Here is a 21,882-nt window from a genome sequence, read left to right on the forward strand (position 1 = left end):
AATCATACTAAACATTTGTACATTTTGAAAATCTACATGTTTGTTTGCAACACCTAAAACCCCATTTTTTGGTCTCCAAATCATAAAAAGAGCCCCAAATTTGGGTGTGATTTGATATATATTCGTCTTCAACATAAATTGAGGACACAAACTTTTTTGTGGGTTTTGTATTCAAGCCACTTAAGTCGCCAACGACAGTTGGCCTTTCATTCAATTCTAACTTTGAAGTACTGGACCGACTATTTCCTTCATATCTTTTTGAAAATTCTTCTAACTTCTTGAGATTTTCGCTATCTTTGTTTGATATACTTGACTTATATAGCATTTCAGATCTGGTCGGCAATGCCTGTAAGTGAATGCTTTCTCCTTGTTTATATTTATTATATGCAAAAGCCTCCATAAGAAGTATCTTTGATACATCTCCAGAATTCCTTATTGCGTTATCCCCTCTATAAGTATTCCCAATATTTGAAGACTTATGAAGTGGGTCTTCTCTCATTGATCTACTTTTTGGATCATAAAAAGCAGAATTCAGATCCAAATTACGCAAGTACTTTGCAGTATCTTCTCTGATTCTCAAGTTCCTTATATTCGTCCTAGTCTTATCTGATGAAGTACCAAAAGTTGTTTCATCAAAGTCTCCTAGTTTTAGCTCATCCTTTTCTTGATATAATTCCTCATTTTTACCTGTAGGGTCATCCTTATTTTTTGACAAAGATTCTTCCACTTTTTTCGCCCTCTTTTCTCTTGCTAATTCTTCCACTGCCTCAAATTGCTCAATTATTGGCTTGTAGTCCTCAGGCCTAAATCCTTTCCATCTATCCCTCTTTTCATCCAGATTTTTTGTTTTTTTTACTTCTGGAATGATCTCGTCAGGACAAATATCCACATTACTCCACTTGGCCCCTATTTTTCTTGGACGTTCTAAACAATCACGTGCCTGGTGAGTCATCGAACCGCAATTTGTGCAAGCTCCTTTCCTATACTTGACATGAATCTCCCTAAGTACTCCTCTCTTCGTACCGCTATCCAAATCGCATCTCTCCTCATTAGTTTTAAGTCTTTGGTGTTCTAAGCTGCTTTCTTTCTGACTTACATACCAAGGAGCTTTTGCGATAAACTGTGGAATGTGAGGATTTAACACGTCATCTGATGTTGTTGCCGGAATTTTGTCATTGTCAATATCCTCCGAAACCAAGTATTCTCTTTCACCTAAGTTCATTGAATATTTCTAACCCCTTGCATTATTCTATTATTAATTTAACTCTTTGGCGCCAAAGTACACTGTCAGAAATCAAATAACATGCAGAGTCAAGTATAAGGCAGGATGGGGGGAAATCATTTTAAACTAATTAAAACTGAATTATAATACCTAAAGCTACTTATCATCTACTTTGGGCCACTCACTGAAGAGAACTTTGACAAAATAGTCTGGCCAAAGTGAAATACTAAGCCCAGAGATTAGGGTAATCCAAAGAAGAACGTTATTATATAAAGGGATCCAGAGCGTATAAACATCGCTTCCAATTGTAAAAGAAGCTGTACAAATAAAAAGAGTGCAAACCCAACTAAATAATGAGAATGCCACGGCAAAACCAAGTAAGTAGTGGATGTGGTCAGCCATTAATAATACCTTGACGTTTACAACTAAAATGACCAAATAGTAAATTGTAGCTCCTACTATAGACTGGTTTGAGCCGAACATATTTGTACTGTTCACTCCAAAGAGAATGTACGGGATTGTAAAGATAACGAAAATATGCCAGGCTGAGTCTAGTAAATAAATTAAGCAGATCTTCAAATTTAGAAACCTATTTTCGGAACCATATTTGTATAAGTGTGGTTTAGAAAGAGATTCTGATTTGGTAACATCAAAGTCAAATACTGAAACTACAATGATCGGAACTGAAGAAAGGATCACATTATATACTTGGTACCAATAGTCAAAATAAAGTCTAGTTCCACTCCAAAGAGTGAAAAACCCATAAATAAAGACGGGAATACTAACTGTCAGGTTCTTATAAAACATATATAAAGCAAGCTTGCATATCCTTCTATATGCAAGCCTTCCGTGGACAAGAAGTAACACCTTGAGGTCCTTAAAAGACGTGATTCCATAATCTGCAGTCAGAAATGCTTGGTTACCTTCAAGTCCTCTAATTCCTATTCCAATATTGGCTGTTTGAATCATATTGCAATCATTTGCTCCATCTCCCACTGCTAGAGTCACTTCATCCATATGTTTCCTCACAATTCTGACTATGTTTCCTTTTTGTGAAGGTGCAAATCTTGCAAAAATTACAGTATGGCATTTACAGCAGATTTGTACAAATAACTTTTCAATGGAACTTATGCTAGAGATTATATCTTCAAATCTTTTGCATTCAGAAGTAAAATCACTGTTTGCAAGTGATCCTGAGAAAATCTCTGCTAGAATTGCCCCATCAATGATAATTGAGAAGTTAGTCTCCTTCTCCGAGTTTGAACTACTGGGTTTAACTCTCCTTAAAAATCTTTCACTCTTATCCAATTCAAAATTTATCCCCACTGATTTGCTGATACTTAAAAGACTTTTTTTAATTTCAGATCTGTTAGAACATGTATTCTCTGTAAGTTCTAGAATTTCATATCCAGGAATTAGTAGTCCTGCTGAAGCAGCAATTTCCCTGGCAGTCTCAACCTTATCTCCAGTAAGCATCCAGATTTTGATTCCTGCATCTCTCAAGCATTTAATAGTTTCGGGTACCTCATCCTGTAGTCTGTCTTCTACTCCCGTTACACCTTGAAGTTTAAGATCTCTCTCAATCAAGGAGGCGGCTTCCTGTAGAGATGATTCTCTTCCTTCAACACTATTTATGGCTACTTGATATTTTTTGTTCCAATTAGCAAATTCCTCCTCTGTAATCTCCTTCTCAGTGATACAAAGGACTCTCAGAGCCTGATTAGCCATTTTGTTTCCAATATCCAGATCTTTCTGAAAGTTTTCAATATCTGACTGCAACAGCAAAGGAAGCATTGTAGAGTCTGCTCCTTTTGAAAAAACCATGATCCTTTCTCGGTAAAGTTCAGAGATAATACCAAAATCCTTATCGTTTTGTTTAGAGTTCAGTCTCTTTATTCTTACTACAACACTGCTTCGCTTTCTTTCACTGTTAAATGGAATCTTTGCAAGTACTTCCACATCCAAAAGTTCCCCAAAAGCGTCCAATATCATATGCTTAGTTTTTGGGTTTAAGCATAAAAGTGAAACCCCCAAGTACTGAGCTCCATAGCATAATGCGGCCTCGTCTGGGAATTGAGCTGAGTATAAAGGGAAATTAGAACTCATTTTTTGTCTGAAGTTAGAGCCGTTATTAGAACTGGATTTGGAACTTTGGCTCGAAAATGACTTAAGAGTTGTCCTAAAATTAGAACCAAGCCTAGATTTAAGCTTGGTATTGGTATTTGAAGTAATATTTAAGTTTGGTGTATTATTTGTAATTGAAATTGTATTCTCAGGAAAGAAAGCAGATTCTATCCTTCCTGATTTATATAACAAGTTATACATCTCACCCTGGTTTTCAATCATTATGGAGTTATTAATTGCAATATTAATCAGGAGACTTCCGATTTTAAGACTCTGCTCTGTCCTGGATCTGATATCCGAAAATATTTTCTTATCACTGATACTCACCTGAGGAATTACAAAATCCATACTGGGATCCTCATCCTTTGAAGAAGAGGTGTCAATTGAACCGTAGTGAACTCCTCCAACACCCAGAGACTTGAACTCCATAATATTTCTTGTAAGAGTTCCTGTCTTATCTGAAAATATATACCTAACTTGACCAAGATCTTCGTTTAAATCCGAGTTTCTAGCAACTACAAAAGCTTTCTTCTCTGGATCGTACATGGCTCTATCCCTGGATATGAACTGACCTTGTATTGCCTTTACAATCTTCATTGAAACCACTAAAGCAATTGGAATAATGTTTGCTAGTAAAACAATCCATGTGCAAAATCTGACCACTGGGACTAGAGAAATTGGAATGGCTTGGCCAGTGGCTCTATAAGACGTCTCATTAACATCGGAAACTCCGAGGTAAGAAAGTTTGTCAAACACTCCATCCGAGATATATTTGTAGGTTAGTAGAGAACCTGTCAAGCAAAGACAAAAAAGAATAACTAGTACCACCAAAACCATTCTGTTTGTAAATTTATCAACATTACTCATCTTTTTGCTAGGCTTCAAAGAGTTCATCTGAATCTTTGACTCATGTCCCGCATATACTATGCACCCTATGGCCCATTCTGTGGACCTTAGGATACATCCTCTTAGAACAATGTTGTCAACATTGATTGGGAATTGAGTAATGGTGTTTCCTTGGGTAACCAAGCCTTCGGAAATAGGAGGCAATCTTATTATTGCAGTGCCATCAAAATTATGCAAGTCCTTTCCAGGGGGTGAGCATTCTATTAAACCTTCCAAGTATCTTGCTCTCTTAATTACATCCTTAATATTATTTCCAAGCATTCTTGTTGACTCCTTGTGAGAAAACCTTCTTTTTAAATTGGACTCTCCATCCAAAGATGAAGTATCTATAAAAACGTCTCCATCCTCTGAAGAAGTTGAAAGAAGAACAATATCAGCAGGAATCGTCTCGTGGTTCCTCAGTATCACAATATCCCCGACTTTGAGCTCTCTGGAGGTCGACCTTTCTGATCCTTCGATATCCAAGAACCAGGATTTGTTTAAATCTGATGTCTCACTGGTGTCATTCTTAAAAGATATCACGTGTTTGAGAGAGGGGCTCTTGTTCTTGGGCTTATTTGCTTCTTCCAAGTCACAAGCTAAGGTCCTTCCATGAATATAATTAATAAATGGAAATCTCTTAATAACTATAACCTCTCTTTCATTTTCAATCTTGTCATTGTGGTGTCTGTTAAGATCTTCCCACCCATCCTTCACTGCTCCAACAAATAGAACGAATACTAAAGGAAATGCGAGTGTAGGTATTCCATTTGTTGACGAAATTGAAGGAAATATTTGAAGCAAAGAAATTACAAGAAAATAAAAGTTCACAGGTCTGCAAAACTGCTCAAAAAGGTATTTTGGTATGAAGTTCAATGCTGTGTATCTAGATGTTCTAATAAAATTCCCCGAAAAACTTCTAACTTGTCTGTTGTTAATTACAACTAGTCTTGGTCGGCTGCTCGTAATAACGTAAAACCAATGAATTTGTCCAAATTCAAGTCATTTAAATCAAATAAAACTTACCTTTCTTTTACCACAGAAAACCTCTTAGAGGCTCTCCCCAAAACAAACATATTTGAAGCTCTGAGAAAATATTCATTAATTTCGGCTTTAAGTTTTCCTTTTCAATGGCACTTTTTCCAAGACCGAATATTTAAAGACGCATTTTTTATGGCGCCCAAACTTTTAGAAAATTAGTTTTCACAATGTGTGAAAAAAAAGGCTTAAGCCTTCCACCGAAAAATGATGAGCTTAGAAGAGAAGAAAAAGAGTCATTAGAAGGTGAAGCTTTGACTCTGAGGCTCAATTTCAAGGATTTGGACGGTGTTGTTGAAGAACTTAGTGTTAGTTCCTCAACTGAGGTGGGGTTTGTTAAACTTCTAATAGCTAAAAGTAAAAATGTACAAGCAAAGAATATCCAAATATTATACAACGGAAACAATATGATTAATCCCATGTCTTTGTGTGACCATCCAGGAGTTTCTCCACCTTCCATTGACGTGGATGTTTATTTAAATTCAGTTTAAAACTAATATAAAGAATAATCAAAAACAGTAAAAATTTCTAAGGAAAAGATTTAATAAGCAGTATTCAATATATTATAAAACCTGTCTAACATAGGATTGGTAATCTTCTATGAACTTCCTCAGAATTTGCTTAAATTGAGGATCAATGGTTTGAGAGATTTCATTCAATAGTTTAAAAGTCTCATCTAGAAGTCCATTACCAGGCATAAATGATAGGAGCACGAAGTAGTGATAGCCAGAGAATAAGTAAATGCTCTTTCTTGTGAATGAAATTGCATCTGGATTATTCACTAAACTTGAATTTTTCTGTGTGAAAGCTGCTTTAGTTCCAGAAAGAACCAAGTCTCTCGTAACCATAACAACATTTTGGGGAACCACAATAGAGTTTGTATCCTGGCCCTGTTGATACTTTTGACCTATTTGTGTTTGTTTCTTGTTATTTTTGTTGGAATTTCTCTCAATGAGAACTAGAGGAGCTTCTCCTTTTATAAGTAACCTAAAAAGTGCTAGTTGAGAATTTAGCAGTGGTTCTTCTTTATGAGAGTTATTCAAAATTGAAAACCACAAAAAGGATGTTGCCACCTCAATTCCCATTTTTTCCAGTTCTTGGGATATACTCGAAGAGGAGCTGAGATTTGAAAAAGTTAGTACCTTTAAGTATATACTTGTGATTACCTCAACTGATTGAATATATATATCCTGATCACTAAATAGATGCCTATCACCGTTATACTCGAGCCAGTGAATGGGAGTTGAAAGAGATGGTAGCAAGCTTGAGATAAGAAAACATAGAACAGGGTTTTGGATCCTGGCTAAAGCCTCTCTAAATAAAAAAGCTGAAGGCACCAAATTTACATAGGATTTTATTCCAAAACTAGATGTCACCCCCACGGGATTTAGAATTACCTGATTTAATATTTGTTTTGCCTCATTCATTTTTTCTCCCTCAGTAGAACAAAGTTTCACGAGGAGTTCTAGAGTTATTGTTTCTTTTGAAAGCTGATTGATAATTTTCAGGAGTGAAAGCTGTATGGACATTCTGGCCTGGTGAGCCTCTACTGAGAATGCTATGTCTTCCAAAACAGTCTGTCTAAACCTTTCGTCAATATTACATAGAGATGCAGGCGATGGCCAACATAATAACCATAGTTTCAAAATATAAAGGAAAATCTCTGGGATTAGTGTCCCAAAAATATTTGTAAAATCTTCCGAGTTCCCATAAAGATTTACCAAATGGCAAACTAAATGAGAAATTTCTTCACAAGCTTCAGAATATTTCCCCCCTTGAAACTCCTTTTGTCTGATATTATCTGGCTTAATTAGAGATACCAAAAACGAGTTGCAAATGGGAACTATATAATTGCATATTTCAGGACCTATAATACGTATAAACTTGTGCATGAGTGAGAGAACGGAAATCTGAAATCCACCACTTTCAGAAATTAAAAGGGAATTTGAGCTTCTTGCAAGCAATAGAATAGTGTTTAAAGAAGCTCTCCAGAGATGAGACAAAGCTGAGACCTGCTCAGTCAGTGTATCTGAAATTGAAGAAATCATTTGAACCAGCTCCATAGCACTTCTCCATTTGAGAAGATCGATTTTAGTATCAGTTCGGCTAGAATTCTCTGAAATCTGTTCAATTAGTTTGTGAGATAACTCCAAAATAGGCTTTACAATCTCCTCGTATTGGAGAACCACCTCTTGTTGCTCTGATAAACTGCTTCTGGATTTGAGTTTACTGAACAAAAGAAACCCAATTGCCTCACATATGGTGTTCAAAGATTTGGATCCCAGTCCAATTTCAAAAGAATCAATGCAGTGATCTTTAATTGAGCCTTTTTCTGCAAGCTTAAAAATGAAGCTCAATGTCTCATGTGATCTGAGTACTATTACTAACTTTGGAATGTAGTCAAAGAGATAGTTGCTGAAGGACTTTGCAATCCCAACTACTGACTTGGAAGACTGATATGAAATAGAGTAGTGAGGATTAAGAAACCCACAGTTAGAAAGTAGGATATCAAGAATTTCGTTAAGAATCTTCCTGGTTTCATCATTCCAAATGTTGAGAGATCCTCCACAATTGCTCCCAACGAGATATGTGAAATTTCTAAATATCTGGAGAAGAGAGTTTCTCAGGAATATTTCTCTATGAATACCTGATTCTGTTGCATTGTAACATTTACAGTTGAAATACATAATCTCGGAGCACTTTAAAAGAGATCCAACAAATCTTACATAGTGGCTAGAAATCAAAAGTTTTGATTCAGACAAAGAAGTGTTTCTAGACTTAAGTAGCTTCTTCTTCTCAGTTAAGGAGGCCTGTCCAAACTTTGCAATTAAAAAAGAAACGGAGTCAACTTGGTTGAAGCTCATTGATTGGATATCTTTAGTTATATTTTCAATAATCATATCCATAAATTCACATACAATTTCAGGTTTAAGGTCTAAAAGAGAAAGGAATAAAGCACCAAAATCTGGAGAATTTTTCCCCTGTTCTACAACTCCAGGTAAATCTATCTCGGTTTCACCTCCAGTTTGGAAGAAATAATGAGAATCTGGCTTCTTTAAAGCATTTAGTAAGGCAAATAAGACACCAGAAACAAAGTTTGAAAAGAAAGATGTATTGTTCTTTAAATCTTGAGAAAGTCTTGATATATAGGATTCAGTAGATGAAAGTACCGATGAAAAATGTGTCAAAAACTTGCAAGTTTCTTGCTTAATTTGCATAAATTCTGAACTCTCAATTGAAAGTATAATATTAAGAGAGGGAAGTAAAGTCTCAAGAATCTCCATTCCTGTTCTAAAGGCAACCAAATCACTTTCTTCTGTTTTTTTAGACTCAAGCTCTGATGAAAGGTTCTTGATAGCAAAAAAAAGCTCATTTACGACCTTAAGAACAAAATTAGCTCTAAATGTTAGAAGAAACAAGCAGAAGTCTTTGTAAAGATCTCCGAAAGAGCGTTGTTCCATGGAGATAATGGTTTCAGGATTCTCCAATATGGGCCACTTACCCAAGATCTGGGACTGAAAATAATCTGGAGTGATGTTTTTTATATTGAGTGTAATCTGGTTATCTACTAGATATGAAATATTCAAATCCTTGAAAAGCTGGATTTTTAACTTTGGAGGCATTCCTTTAAGAAGAATTGCCGATAAAAAGTTCAAAGTCTCAACAACAACTGGAGAATCAATGGGATTCAGAAAACTCAATATTATAGACAAAACCTCATTGTTCACAGCATAACTTATATCAATCCAATCAATAAAAGACTCCATCATCTTCATGGATGAAGAAAGCAGCTCGATTATATCCTTATTAAGAGTTTGGTTCTTGTGTTTGGAAACTACAAAAATCCAAGCTTGGACTATATGGTTTAAGTCACCATTTACCCTCATAATATCTTTAATCTTACGTCTTATTGAAATCTCTTCTGCAGATTGCATCCCAATATTACTCACAATCATGTTATCAAAAGTACACAATATCCTTATAAACATATCTGGCATCCAATCGTGTGCTGTAACTAAAGAAATTATGTCCAAAAAAGCGGATGGCCAGTTCTCTGGATAATCTACATATATCATTGTCACATATAACTCAGAAATCTTGTTCTTTAAATAGCTTTTTGTATTTCCCATACGAATTCCATCACGAAGGTACTCTACCAAAGCTTCTCTAATCACCTTCTTGTCGTCCATGTTTAGTTTACATGGACCTGTCTTACTCTCCTCGCCAGGAAAAACTCCTATCATCTTGATTAAACTCCCAATACTCCAAAACCTAATATCATCGTCAGTTCCAGTATTAAAGTGTTTCAAACATATTTTCCAACCTTCAGAAGAACCCACCACCAACTCGCATACCTCCAAACTTTTCAACTTCTCAGATGGAGTTGATCCTGGAGAATTTAATGTTTTTATTGCTTTCTCAAGATCATCCATTATTTTGTCAATTACGACAAGTATATTGGGTAATATAATCCACATTAGGCGGGAAATTTGGAAAGCCCAGAGAATATAAGGCAGGAAATAATAAATGAGGAAAAAAAAGGATTAGGCACAAAAGAGCAGAATTAAAAGGAGATTGGAGTTAGGAAATTTAAAAGTCAAATACCAGTATCAAGGAGTAGTGGGAGGTGCACCTTTAGTCCTCCTACAGTCCGTATGTCGCTTTTGAGATTGAAGTTTTGAAATTAAAATCCAGAACGACTTTTTCAACTTCCTCCCCACTTTGTTTCTTAATCAGAGTGAATTAGTATATTTGACTTACATATTGAAGTATGGATCGTACAACTTTTATGGACGGCTTAAGAGCCTTCCATGAAAGCCAGGGTCGGGCATTTAGACCCCAAAAGGTGTCAGGACACACATTAGATCCTTACAGAATGTTCTTGATGATAGTCGCAAGAGGTGGGTATTCTAGAGTGAACAAGAACTCCAGATGGTTTGTTTTTGGGAAGCCAATGGGGATTGAAATTCCAGAAGGGAAGCAACAGGAAGTTGGATTTGGTATCAAGAATTATTATTTGAACTGGTTAAGGGAGTATGAAAAGGCTTTGGATGATAGTACAAAACTTGCAATGGCAGCCGAATTTGCTGCAAATAATCCAGATTTGGTTCCAAATCCTGGCCTTGCTTTGTCTTACTATACTCAAACTCCTTCTAATACAAATGAAGAAGCCCCTTTAACTCGTTCTGCTGCAGCCTCACTTTCTAGAACTAAAGGAGGAAGGGTTAGTGAGCAAATTGAGAGTTCCAGTGCTGACAAGATTCAGGAAATTCCAGACCCTTCACAAATTATTGACTCTTCCGATGCTTTCTATGTAATTCCTTGTGAAAGTAATTGTGTACATAACAAAAAAAGTACTTCAAATCTTACAATATACGACTTGGACGAGCCTTATGTTCCGAAATACCCTATTACAGACGATGTATGGTACCTGATGGCACATTTTAGGAAACCAAATTCAAATATGGAGGACAAAATCCAGATAATTAACAATCTAATGGCTATTGCAGCCAATGAAAAACTTAACCTAAGCAGCTTCCCATCCATATTAAATGATTTTTCAGAGATTATGACTATCTGTACATTTTCTATTGACTCTCTTATACTTAAAAAGGAGGAGCTTCAAAATGAGAATCTTCTCGATATTGATCAGCTGAAAATCATCATTGAAAGAAGAGTTTGTCTTTTGGATATTGATTTAATTCAGAAACATCTTTTGGCTTCATCATCCAGCCTAGTTTCACTAATTCTCAACAAAAAAGAAAACTTAGACTTCATTTGCGATATTAGTACCAACTCAAATATCAACAAAAACTTTCCTAGAATTTCAACACATCTCTCTAACCAAGTTGAAAATGACCAAGAGGGAGTGAATCAAGGTGGAAACCCCTTCAAGATGAGTGATTATTCGAATTTTTCAGGTAATGACTCTTTGAATCACTCTAATACATTGAAATCTTGTTATTTGAAGGATCCTGAGGCCATTAAGTCTCTAGAACAAATAAGTAACTTCTATTCTGAACACTTTAAACAAAAAAAGGATTTAAGTGTAATTCACTTGAAGGCTCTTTTGACTGCACTACTGACAGTATTCAGAACCAGCTCTGGAATAATCTTTTCATACGAGAAAAAGTTTCATTGTAAAGTTCTTCCCTTGGTCTTAAAATCTTACCATTATCTCCAAGAACCAAATCTTCCCACTGAGAAAATAATACTAAAGCTTAACAATAACTCCAATGATTTTACCATAAACTCAGGTCCTCAGATAGATTCCAAATCGGATAAAAAAAAAAATAGTTGTAATTATGATGATTATTTTAGCTTAAACAAGGAAAATGAGGCTTATTCAGTTAATGAAATCAGTTTAAATACTGAGATAAGTAGAGAAACTAAGCCTTGGAAACCTCCAGACCCCGATTTACTTGAACAAGTTTTAGATTACTTAAATTCTGAAACTATGAGTATTTGGACTGCTTTGTCTTCAACAATAAATTCTTTCAACCAGCTCATTCCTGTTGTTTTTGATGAAGGGCTTGATGAAATAATGGGTCTTGTAAATAACTTTATAATGGAGATTTTCAGATCTTGTAGGACATGTTGTCAGTTTTCAATCCCATCATTGGCAAATTGTATGAGAGAAGTTAGGGAGAATTCTTGTCTGCTTCCTTGTTTAATATATAATAAAGAAGGAATTCAATTTCTGTCTGATACATTAGAATTTGGATGTAATGTAATCCTTAATATTACTTCAGTAACAGCTCAAAGCAAGGTTAAATGCAACCAAAAGCTTCTTAACTCTTTCTTTCAAACAATATTAAAGTTGTCATCAACATGTATCGGATTTTACTCGTTCCTCAAGGACGAAGAAAACTTTAAATCTGGTATGTTTTGTTCAAATATTAAATCTATTAAAAGCTTGTATGAGGAATTGGTGCTACCAATTTCTCTAGCAACATTGACTACAATTTCAGAAAATGTTTCCTTTGGGAGAATTTTCCAGTCTTTTTCTAGTCTAAACTATCACTATCTTCATCACCACACCCAGTTCACTCAATCGTTGATTGAAAACCAGCCAAACAACCAAACAATCAATCAGGAGATTCTGAATATGAGTGATAATAATGACTCATTTGTTAAAGACCAAATCCTGATTCTTTGGGGAAGAGAAACTATTGGTCCTGTTTTTGAGCTGCTTAAATCAGAATTGGATGACTTTGTTAATAATAAAAAGGAGCAAATCCCCGTTTCGTGTTTAATGCTTTCTCAGTATATTATTTATATATCATCAGAATTAATGTCATGGAAAAATTCACAGGACCCCAACTTACAGAAATTACACTGTAAATCTTCTAGAGAAATTGCAATCGGAATTCTGTCTCCTTTCATCGATGTCTTAATTGAACTGGCTTGGATTCCCTCAACTTTTAGAAACCTTTTCTGGTCTATAATTTCAGAACTCTCCAACTTTGGAGTTTCTAACCCTTCTGTAACCTTAGGTATCACTAAGTTCACAGTCCAAAGTCATTCTGGCTACTCAGGATCCAATCTACAGATTGACTAATTAGGAAATTAACATAGAACTATTAAGCTTAATCTATTTATTTACTTATTTTCAACTATTATTTTCACTTTCAAATGTTGCAATTTTTGTCTTGGCTGTATTTAGTCAAGCAAGTCATATAGAATCGTTCATTATTATTCAAACAAATAATCGCAGAACCAAAATATCATATTCTAAGACTCATATGATCATCTATGTTTTCTAGCTTTAAATCTAATCAATTAATTTGTTTCATGGGAAAATACTGGTAACTCAGGGGCATTGTTGCTATTAATCATGCTCTGTTGAAATTATTAATTTAGTCATTTTCAATATTTGGATTTTCTTTTTGATAAACCTACCACTAATCTGTTAGATCCCAAATGCTGGCAAGATTTGTTTAATATTTGCTCTCTCTCATCTCTCCATTGCTGAACTCGAGTAGAGATATCTGAAAATATTTGTTGAAGTCTAATTTTATGGCCTGGAAGCCAATTTTTCTCAGAAAACTTTTCAACTTCGTCAATATCTTTGGGTGTTATTGTGCAAAGGGCCTCAAGCTAAAATTCAATTTCCAATTTAATTATAGTCAAAAATTCAGGCAATTTGAAAATATAATTTGAAGGTGAGATGTTTAACCTTCAAATTTGCCAAAAAACTTACTGTGTCGAATCCTGCAGCAATAAAGTCCCCTATAATCTTTGAGTTAATAAATTGTGATCTAAAAAAATCTATTACTGCAAATCTTTCCTGCTCAAATTCATATTCTAAAAATTTGTTTAAATCAATTCAGTTTATTTTAATATTTAATAGTAAAAAAAAAAAGTTGCATGCAAACACCGGTATCAAATTTTTTTTTTTGCATACAGTATATAATTACTTACCAGCATTCCAAATTCTTGAAAATCCTGAAAGATGTTCTCCATAATTCTTACACATGAAATCTACTATAAAATATGGGATATTTTCTGGATCTGATTCGTCGAATTCCTGTAAGAATGAGAACAGAAATGAATTATGTTAAATATTTAAATTGGGTCAATTATCCTACCTGAAGCAACCTCTCGGTAATCTTCTGCATAGCAATCCTTCTGGCTGGGAATCCTTCTTCCATTATTACTCAATTATAATAAAATATTTCTCTCTTCTTTACTCCAGAATATGAAGGAAAATTCAAAAAAAATTACAAATTAAAAAATATTTGTGTGCATGCACATGTAATATTTGTATGCAACACTTAAATATATAGTAATTCTAGTAATTAAGAAATAAAATTAAACTTTTCCTTTTAGAGGTGTTTTTTTTGTTTGTGATGATGAGAGTGAGTATGATGATGTGTTTGTTTCTGTTGAGCAATGTTAACACTTGAGCTCAAATTGCATTGATTCCCTACACACTGAGAATCATAAGTTACTATTGGTTCAGTTTTCACCTGTTTAATGCATTTTTCTCCTTCTTCCATAAAACCCTAAAAATGTCAATTTAACGTTTTTAATTTTTTTTTTTTATAAACTTACAATTGGACACTTAAACTTTGCCTGAGCAAATCTCAGACAGTGATTTTTTTTCAGTATTAAACCTGGAGGACAAATTCTTTTGTGGCCTGAATACTCAACCATAATACATTTTTTTCCAGCTTCTACAAATCCTTTTGGACACCTTGAGAATGAATCAAAATATATCTTATTTTCACATGTATCATTTGGACACTCTTTCTTTAGCATTGAAAAGCATTGTCCATTTATCATCATAGAATCCTTGGGGCATGAACTTAATGTGGAATGATACTTTTCCCAAATACAAATTGCCTTATCTAGTCTAAATCCATTAGGACAAGTTACTTCTGGCTCAATAACTTTCTGAGTTTTGCAATCTTTGTGTTTGCATATCTTTTCTTTATACAATACACATTTGTCTCCATTTAGAATATACTCTTCAGGACAAATCATATCTTTTGGAACAATCTCAGATTCTTTACAAACATTTTCATTCATTAATTCTGTTCCACTAGGACAAACTTTAGTGGGAGAGATTGTTTTTAATTCTTCACATTTATCTTTGTAGCATTCTTTAACCGAATATGTGAGACAGCTTCCATTAAACATAATGGACCCTTTTGGACAAGAAATCTCCCCGTTATTAAATAGTTTCTTCATACACACTGGCCCTCCATGGCTTAAATTTTGAGAATTCTTTTCGAAACCAGAGGGACAAGTTAAAATTGGAGGCAATGTTTTACGAATCAAACATCCTTCGACTGGGCAAATTGCCTCAACCTCTCTGATGCAATAAGAATTCTTGAGACTACTTCCAAGATGACATTTAATTTGGGGGAGATGTTGAACCTTTTTTGAACAATTTCCTCCGGGAAAAAGTGAATATTGGCTCGGACATTCAATAATTGGAGGATAATGTACTTTTTTCTCGCATTGATTATTTAAACATTCTTTATATACATACTTAGCACATAAATCATCCTGAAGAGTAAAATCCTTGGGACAAGTAAGTAAAGAGGGGGTTCTTTTGATAATTTCACATTGATTGCTAGATATCAAAGTTCCTTGTTTGCATGTGATTCTCGGAGGGATCGAAATAGTAACTGAGCAGTTCCCTCCTGAGCATTCTTTGGATACCTGGTGAACACACTGATCTCCTATCAATTTGAAAGGTTTAACACACTTCAAAATTTGAGGCCCAATGTTTACTTTCTCGCAAAGCTTTGTCTTGGAATTCAGGCTTTCGTTTTCCCTACATTTTAACTCTGGAGATTGTTTATGTATTACTTCACACTTATTGTGAGAACAAATTTTGACGATTCTTTCAATACAAACTTGTTGGTTTGTACTGGAAAGCTCTCCCCTTTCACAGATCTTTTCTGGATAGACTTCATGCCTGAATATACAAATACCATCCTCAAAAAGAAATCCTGGAGGACATTCCCGAAGTGAATCAACAATGTTTCTCGAAGTACAACCTTCTGGAGGACAGACCTTACTGGTCATTTGAATACAGTTCCCTTCCTCCATATTATATCCCTCTTCACAAATCAATTCTGGGGCTTTTCTATATATAGAAGCACATTTATTATCCTCAGTTAAATATGAACCTGGTGAACAAATATTAACTTTTGGGATCATAAATTCTTTGAAGCATGTTTCTAGGGTTTTTTCGTGGTCTGAACAAATTCTGGTCATTGGAAGGTGTTCCTTCTTTAAACACTCTTTTCCAATATTAATAGATCCCAAAGGACATGAAATCTTTGGAGGAAAAGCTTCAGTTCTGGAGCAAGTTTTCTGATTTCTAATGATTTGCGAACAGATTCCTGATCTGTTTTGTCCATAAAACCCAAGAGATGAGGTGTTTATAGTGTTCAGCCCACTTTCACAAGGAATGGAAACTATACTGACTTCGGAACAATCATATTCAACCAATTTCTGACACTGTTTTATTTCACTTAAGTAATATCCTTTGGGACATTCGTAGGAAGCATCCATAAAGCTCTCAACCAAACAGGAATCACCAACTTTAGTCCCCTTAAGACATTTGTATTCAAGAGGGAGAGGTTTTCTGGTCCCACACATTCCTGAACTAAGTTCAACAGATCCTTCTGGACATTGAGATTTTGACTCTGAGATATTAATCTGAACACAATCTCCAAATTTCCCTTCTCTTCCAAATCCCTCTGGACAAATAGAGCTGGGTTTTAAAGTCTTGAAACACTCATCTCCATTATCCAAGAACCCTGGAGGACAAATCTGACTTCTTTGTATTGTTTTGTGGCAACTCATGTCTAAGCTATTAATTTCATATCCTACTGGACAGTTTAGCTCTACCTCAGCTCTTTTTTCTTTTTTACACTTATTGTTTATTAAAGAATATCCTTCTGGACAATTTGATTTAGGTTTAGTTTCCATGATACAAAAATTTTCATTCAAAGAGTCTTCTCTTGATCCATTTGGACACACTTTTGGTATGGTCTCTGTATATACGCATTCTCCTAAGAAATTTAAAGTATTGGGTTCCTCACAGACAAGATCTGGAGATCTAGTAGTGATTTTAGTACATTTTTGTGTCTCAGGATTAAATTTGTATCCTTCTATACAATGTTTTTCTGGGGACTCTATAACTGAACAGTAATCTCCAGAATCCAAAGAATTCAAAGGACACTTTCTTTTTGACATATCCTCACTCGTTAAAACACAAACAGAATTTGACAATTCGGAACCCGAAGGACAAATAACCTCTGCTGGAGAGAAATTAATCTCCTCACATTGTGCATTAACTAGATTCTGGGAGTTTTTACAAGATCTCTTTGGAGAAACAAAACTAGCACATTCATTTTCCCCTACTTCATCGTACCCTGGTGGACATACATGTAAATTCCTTTCGTATCCAATGCAAGATGAGGTAGTTTGATCGAATTTGGAGTTTGGAGGACAAATAATGTTTGGTTCAATAGTTATTATTTCCTGGCAAAAGTGGCTTTCCGAATTATATTTTGTACCTGGAGGACATTCCCATTCTCCTTTTACTTTTTGTAGACAGGAATCCTTAGATCTGAAAGAATTAGCAGGACATTCCTTTTCTGTTGTAGTTTCTGAAATACAGAGGTTACTAGATTGGTCAAAGTATGAATAGATACTTGGACAAGAGATCTCTGGTTCCACTGACAGGGTATTAAGACAAACTTTATTACCATTGTGGATAGTTTTCTCATATCCCTCAGGACAATGAAAAAGAGGCTCTTGGTAATTAACACACTGATCTTCAACTTCAACAAATCCTATGGGACAGACTCTAGTACTAATCCCGGAAGTTGAAACACAAACTTGACCTTCTAAAGTAAATCCAGAAGGACATTCAAGTATAGGGTTCGAGTATTTAACATATCTGCAAAGAGATTGGTGCTTAACATTCTCAAGCTGACTACCTTTAGGACAAATGTATTCTGGTTGAATCCATGTAGCACAGTTATTCTCGTCAATATCCTTAAATCCTTCAGGACAAATCTTTGGCTCAATATGATCCTGGATACACATCTTTAAAGAAGTTTCAAAAACAAAAGATTCTGGACAAGCTGCTGTTGGGAGTGTTGCTTTTCTCTCAATACACATATTTGTGCTAAAATCAAACTTTAATGGCTCCTGACAAGTTTTCATTGGCTCTCTTACTATTGCACAGCTATCTCTAAAATGAATACTTCCTTGTGGACAAACAGCCTTAACTTCCTCTCTATAGTAGCACTTGCCTTTATCATAATCCATTTCCATGCCATCAAGACAATAGTTTTCTCTTTCAACAATAACTTCTTTAACACATTGTTTGTCTTGCATCTGAAAACCTGTGGGGCACTCCTTCAGTAGAGGCTCTGCTAAGTAACATTCTGATCCCTTAGATACAAACCCCTCTGGACAAACAGGAATTTTTTGTGTCTCAATTTGATGAACACAAACTCCGTTAACAAGTGCAAAATTACCTGGGCAGGTCTCCACAGGTACTCTCACATATTGAGAGTTGATTTGGATACTAAAAAAAAGAACTGAGGCCAAACAAATTTTTGCAATTCCTGATAAACTAGTTAAATTCATTTTTAGATCTCCGGTTTTATATGCCGGTATCTTAATGTTCTGTTTCCTCATCTTTATGAGGTTGGTTTCCCTCTATTTTATTCAGCAACAGAAAAACCTACTTGCAAGCCAAGTAAAATTTAATCACGCCTGTACACCCATCTTTGAATCCTCTTCTTACTCGCATTTTCATAGTTATAATTTTTTCATAGTCTCTACTTTACGATTTTGACATGGACAGTTTTGGCGGGAAAATGTGTAAGATAGGGAAATTAATGCCAAATTTAACGAGGGTAAAGTTTAAAAGTTGATATTTAGGGTAATAGGAAAATAGACTGGGATGATTCTCATCGGATTTTTGGTCTGTATTTTTTCTGGGATACTTTTTTCAGTTTTTTCATTATTTTTTTTACTATGTTTGGTTATTCGTAGAATAAATAAGAAAAGATTGAATAATTATGAGACAACAAGAAACATTGCCGTTTTAGTTGTTGGGGATATAGGCAGGAGTCCAAGGATGCAGAACCATGCTTTGTGCATTTCTAAGAGGTTTTGCTCTAAACCCGATTTTTCAGGTAAATCTAACAAATTACTTAAGAGATCAAGCAGCAAGGATTCCTTTGAGTTAGACGACAAAATTAATAACAACCACGTTTATCTGGTTGGATACAATGATACTACTTGCAGCTCAGCTATAACTGGTGACAAAAATATTACTTTACTAGGGATAGGGAAAACTTTTGTGGATCAGCACAGAAAAATTCTTCCTTTGTGGGCTTTCTTATCAATTAAGGTGGTGGAACAGTCATTGAGAATTTTCATAACAATCATGCAAATTCCAAACCTGTCTGGGATATTATTACAAGTTCCTCCATCTATACCATCAATCCCTATTGCTTTATTTGTTTCTTTTATAAGAGGAGCTCCTTTGATTATTGACTGGCATAATTATGGTCATACCTTGCTAATAAAGGATGAAAAAAGAGTTATTTCATCTTCTATACTCAAGAGAATATACCAACACATTTTTGTTACCAGCTACAAGATCTTGGAGTTCACATTAGGTAGGCTTTCAGATTCTGCTTTTTGTGTTTCGAAAGCTATGCAAGAGGACTTGAGTAAAAGGGGAATTCAGGCAACAGTGGTTTATGATAGACCTAATGCCGACTTTAAACCTCTTGATTCTGTTTCAAAGAGACATTCCATCTTGTTAAAATACTTTGGTAGCTTAGAGGATGATATTTGTCTAGAGGATTACAATTTAGAGAAAGGATATACTCAGGAAACTCCCCTAATTCGAAAAACTGAGTCAGAAATAAAGCAGAGGAAAAAATCCAAGGAAAACAAGAAATTTACTCAGAAAAACCAGAAAGATAATACTAAAACAGAAAATGTTACAATTTACGATGGTTCTTCTTTTACAGATGTCCAAGATATAGTATCGGGTGCTTTAAATAGATCTGTTTTAGATATTTACCAAATTAGTGAGAGCATTAAACTTTCCAAAGAACGAATTAAGTCATCTACCAGGGGCTCTTTGGTTTCTGAATGTTTAATAGAGGAAGAGTTCTTCCTAAAGATGGAACCAAAAGTTTTGGATGAAATCTCTTCCAACTTCAAAAATCAGAATTTAAGTGATCTACTAAGTAGAGATGATTTATTCTTTGATAATCATATTATTGAGACTTCACCAGTAACTGAATTAGGAATTTCTCGTGTTCAGTCTGGGGAAATTTCGCTAAAGGTACAACTTAAGAAGAACAGACCTGTAATTTTGGTGACTTCCACTAGTTGGACTCCTGATGAAGATCTAAATTTGTTACTAGAAGGACTTTTGGAATATGATGTACTGGCTTCAAAGCAGATTAATAACAATAACTTATCTGAACAACTTCCCGACATCTTTCTAATTATTACAGGAAAGGGCCCTGACAAAAAGTTATGGTTGGAAGAAGCTTCCAAAAGCAGAATGAAACATGTAAAAATTAGGACAGTTTTTGTTGAAGCTGATGACTATCCTAAACTATTAGCCTCTTCAGATCTAGGAGTTTCTATGCATTACTCATCTAGTGGGCTAGATCTTCCAATGAAAGTAGTTGACATGCTTGGGGCAGGAATTCCAATAATTTACTTCTCTTACCCAACTATGAATGAGCTTTTAAAGAATGAAAAGCTTGAGTTGTTCTTCTCAAGTTCCCAGGAACTTTGCTCTAGACTTACTACTTTACTTAAAGGTTTCAACTCAAGTCCTGAAAGAAAAGTTTTTCCTTCTCCAAATCTGAACAGAATTCTCAAATCAAACAATTTGATAAAAGAAACTTTCTATCAAGAGTGGAACAATTCAGCTGTGTATCATTTCGATGAAATGGTAATTTAATACGGATGTAATCTAAAGAGCTAAAGTTCTCTTCCATGTCTGAATAATTTTAGAAACAAGGTAAGAGAATGAAAATAATTAATTTGAAGATAGTTTGGAAATATTATAATAAAATTATTAGTGCTATAATTAATTAACTAAATAATTATGATTGATAATTATAGGTTTATTCCTTGTACTCGTTTTCTTGTTCCTCTTCCTCGTCATCATCGTCAAAGAATTCTTCCTGTAGTCTCTCTTTTAGCTCTATGTATATTTCATTGGTTGTGTCTCCTCTAAGAATATCTTTGAGAAAGTAGCAAACAACTTGCATTTGAAGCTGTTCAAGAGCTCCCCTAATCACTCCACATACAATATTACTATAATTCAAAGAAGATGAGTAACAAGGAGGAAGCTCGACGAAATCTGCTAGAGGGTTTTCATTAAATACTAAAATGCATGAAGTTTCTTCTGAATTCCAGTCCTTAGTTTCAGCAGTGATTCCAAGAAACATTTTAAAACCAATACAAGCTATAACCTCTGCTGTATCTCTAAAACTGTCACACTTTGAAATTCCAGATTTGGCAAGAAATTCATCCACAAGACGAATACCAATGTTGTATCCAATTTTTTCAAGCTTTGAGTTAATAAGTTCAGCATTATCGAGATCTTTAACAAACTGAGCAACTAAACTACCATACATGAGAGAAAAAACTTCCCCATTAATTTTCTCAGTTTTTTGAAAGGCAAGCTCTCCAAGTCTGAGATACTCAGAGCGTTTCTTGTGTTGATTTGATGAATTTGACATTTCCTGCAATTAAAAGAAACTTTGGTGGGAATTTAATCAAACTCAAACTAGGCGCTTAACTAGGGTAATGTAAAAAACGGACATAATATTGAAAGAGAAAGTTGAAAAAACTCGGGAAAACTGAAAAAATAAAAAGAATTCAAATACCAAGGTAAAAAGGAAAATATTTCAAAAGTCTTGTATGGTCAAAACTACAAAAAAAATTTTTGTGGGAGAGGAATAAATTAAATCACATAGGCACAGAACCGCCTTACTTTCAATTCAAGATAGGTAAAAAATTGAATTAAAATAAAGAAAGAGTTCACTAAAATAGGAGAAAATAAGGGAATAATTTTAGATCCT

The 21,882-nt window shown here is 34.7% G+C and overlaps 9 protein-coding genes across 9 annotated transcripts; 3 read left to right on the forward strand and 6 right to left on the reverse strand.

Annotated features, from left to right (window-relative positions):
* Window positions 1-7: 7 nt before the first annotated feature.
* Window positions 8-1,222, reverse strand: cubi_02852 (step II splicing factor SLU7; the record flags this gene model as incomplete). Its single annotated transcript, XM_029019863.1, has 1 exon — window positions 8-1,222. The coding sequence occupies one exon, from the start codon at window positions 1,220-1,222 to the stop codon at window positions 8-10; it is 1,215 nt and encodes a 404-aa protein (XP_028875270.1).
* Window positions 1,223-1,378: 156 nt separating this feature from the next.
* Window positions 1,379-5,307, reverse strand: cubi_02853 (P-type ATPase; the record flags this gene model as incomplete). The annotated part of the gene is made up of 2 exons (XM_029019864.1): window positions 1,379-5,189; window positions 5,258-5,307. The coding sequence occupies 2 exons, from the start codon at window positions 5,305-5,307 to the stop codon at window positions 1,379-1,381; spliced, it is 3,861 nt and encodes a 1,286-aa protein (XP_028875271.1).
* Window positions 5,308-5,439: 132 nt separating this feature from the next.
* cubi_02854 (uncharacterized protein) lies at window positions 5,440-5,760 on the forward strand (the record flags this gene model as incomplete). The annotated part of the gene is made up of 1 exon (XM_029019865.1): window positions 5,440-5,760. The coding sequence occupies one exon, from the start codon at window positions 5,440-5,442 to the stop codon at window positions 5,758-5,760; it is 321 nt and encodes a 106-aa protein (XP_028875272.1).
* Window positions 5,761-5,832: 72 nt separating this feature from the next.
* Window positions 5,833-9,702, reverse strand: cubi_02855 (tRNA exportin type nuclear export protein; the record flags this gene model as incomplete). The annotated part of the gene is made up of 1 exon (XM_029019866.1): window positions 5,833-9,702. The coding sequence occupies one exon, from the start codon at window positions 9,700-9,702 to the stop codon at window positions 5,833-5,835; it is 3,870 nt and encodes a 1,289-aa protein (XP_028875273.1).
* Window positions 9,703-10,040: 338 nt separating this feature from the next.
* On the forward strand, window positions 10,041-12,830 carry cubi_02856 (uncharacterized protein; the record flags this gene model as incomplete). Its single annotated transcript, XM_029019867.1, has 1 exon — window positions 10,041-12,830. One exon carries the CDS (start codon window positions 10,041-10,043, stop codon window positions 12,828-12,830), a length of 2,790 nt encoding a protein of 929 aa, XP_028875274.1.
* Window positions 12,831-13,138: 308 nt separating this feature from the next.
* cubi_02857 (uncharacterized protein) lies at window positions 13,139-13,923 on the reverse strand (the record flags this gene model as incomplete). The annotated part of the gene is made up of 4 exons (XM_029019868.1): window positions 13,139-13,369; window positions 13,473-13,576; window positions 13,694-13,799; window positions 13,861-13,923. 4 exons carry the CDS (start codon window positions 13,921-13,923, stop codon window positions 13,139-13,141), a joined length of 504 nt encoding a protein of 167 aa, XP_028875275.1.
* A 174-nt stretch (window positions 13,924-14,097) lies between these two features.
* Window positions 14,098-18,448, reverse strand: cubi_02858 (oocyst wall protein 2; the record flags this gene model as incomplete). Its single annotated transcript, XM_029019869.1, has 2 exons — window positions 14,098-14,277; window positions 14,327-18,448. The coding sequence occupies 2 exons, from the start codon at window positions 18,446-18,448 to the stop codon at window positions 14,098-14,100; spliced, it is 4,302 nt and encodes a 1,433-aa protein (XP_028875276.1).
* A 268-nt stretch (window positions 18,449-18,716) lies between these two features.
* Window positions 18,717-20,753, forward strand: cubi_02859 (beta-mannosyltransferase; the record flags this gene model as incomplete). The annotated part of the gene is made up of 1 exon (XM_029019870.1): window positions 18,717-20,753. One exon carries the CDS (start codon window positions 18,717-18,719, stop codon window positions 20,751-20,753), a length of 2,037 nt encoding a protein of 678 aa, XP_028875277.1.
* A 166-nt stretch (window positions 20,754-20,919) lies between these two features.
* cubi_02860 (BET3 vesicular transport protein) lies at window positions 20,920-21,540 on the reverse strand (the record flags this gene model as incomplete). Its single annotated transcript, XM_029019871.1, has 1 exon — window positions 20,920-21,540. One exon carries the CDS (start codon window positions 21,538-21,540, stop codon window positions 20,920-20,922), a length of 621 nt encoding a protein of 206 aa, XP_028875278.1.
* Between the last annotated feature and the right edge of the window lie 342 nt (window positions 21,541-21,882).

This window comes from Cryptosporidium ubiquitum (assembly GCF_001865345.1).
Source record: "Cryptosporidium ubiquitum isolate 39726 chromosome Unknown contig_1, whole genome shotgun sequence".
NCBI classification, from domain to species: Eukaryota; Apicomplexa; class Conoidasida; order Eucoccidiorida; family Cryptosporidiidae; genus Cryptosporidium; species Cryptosporidium ubiquitum.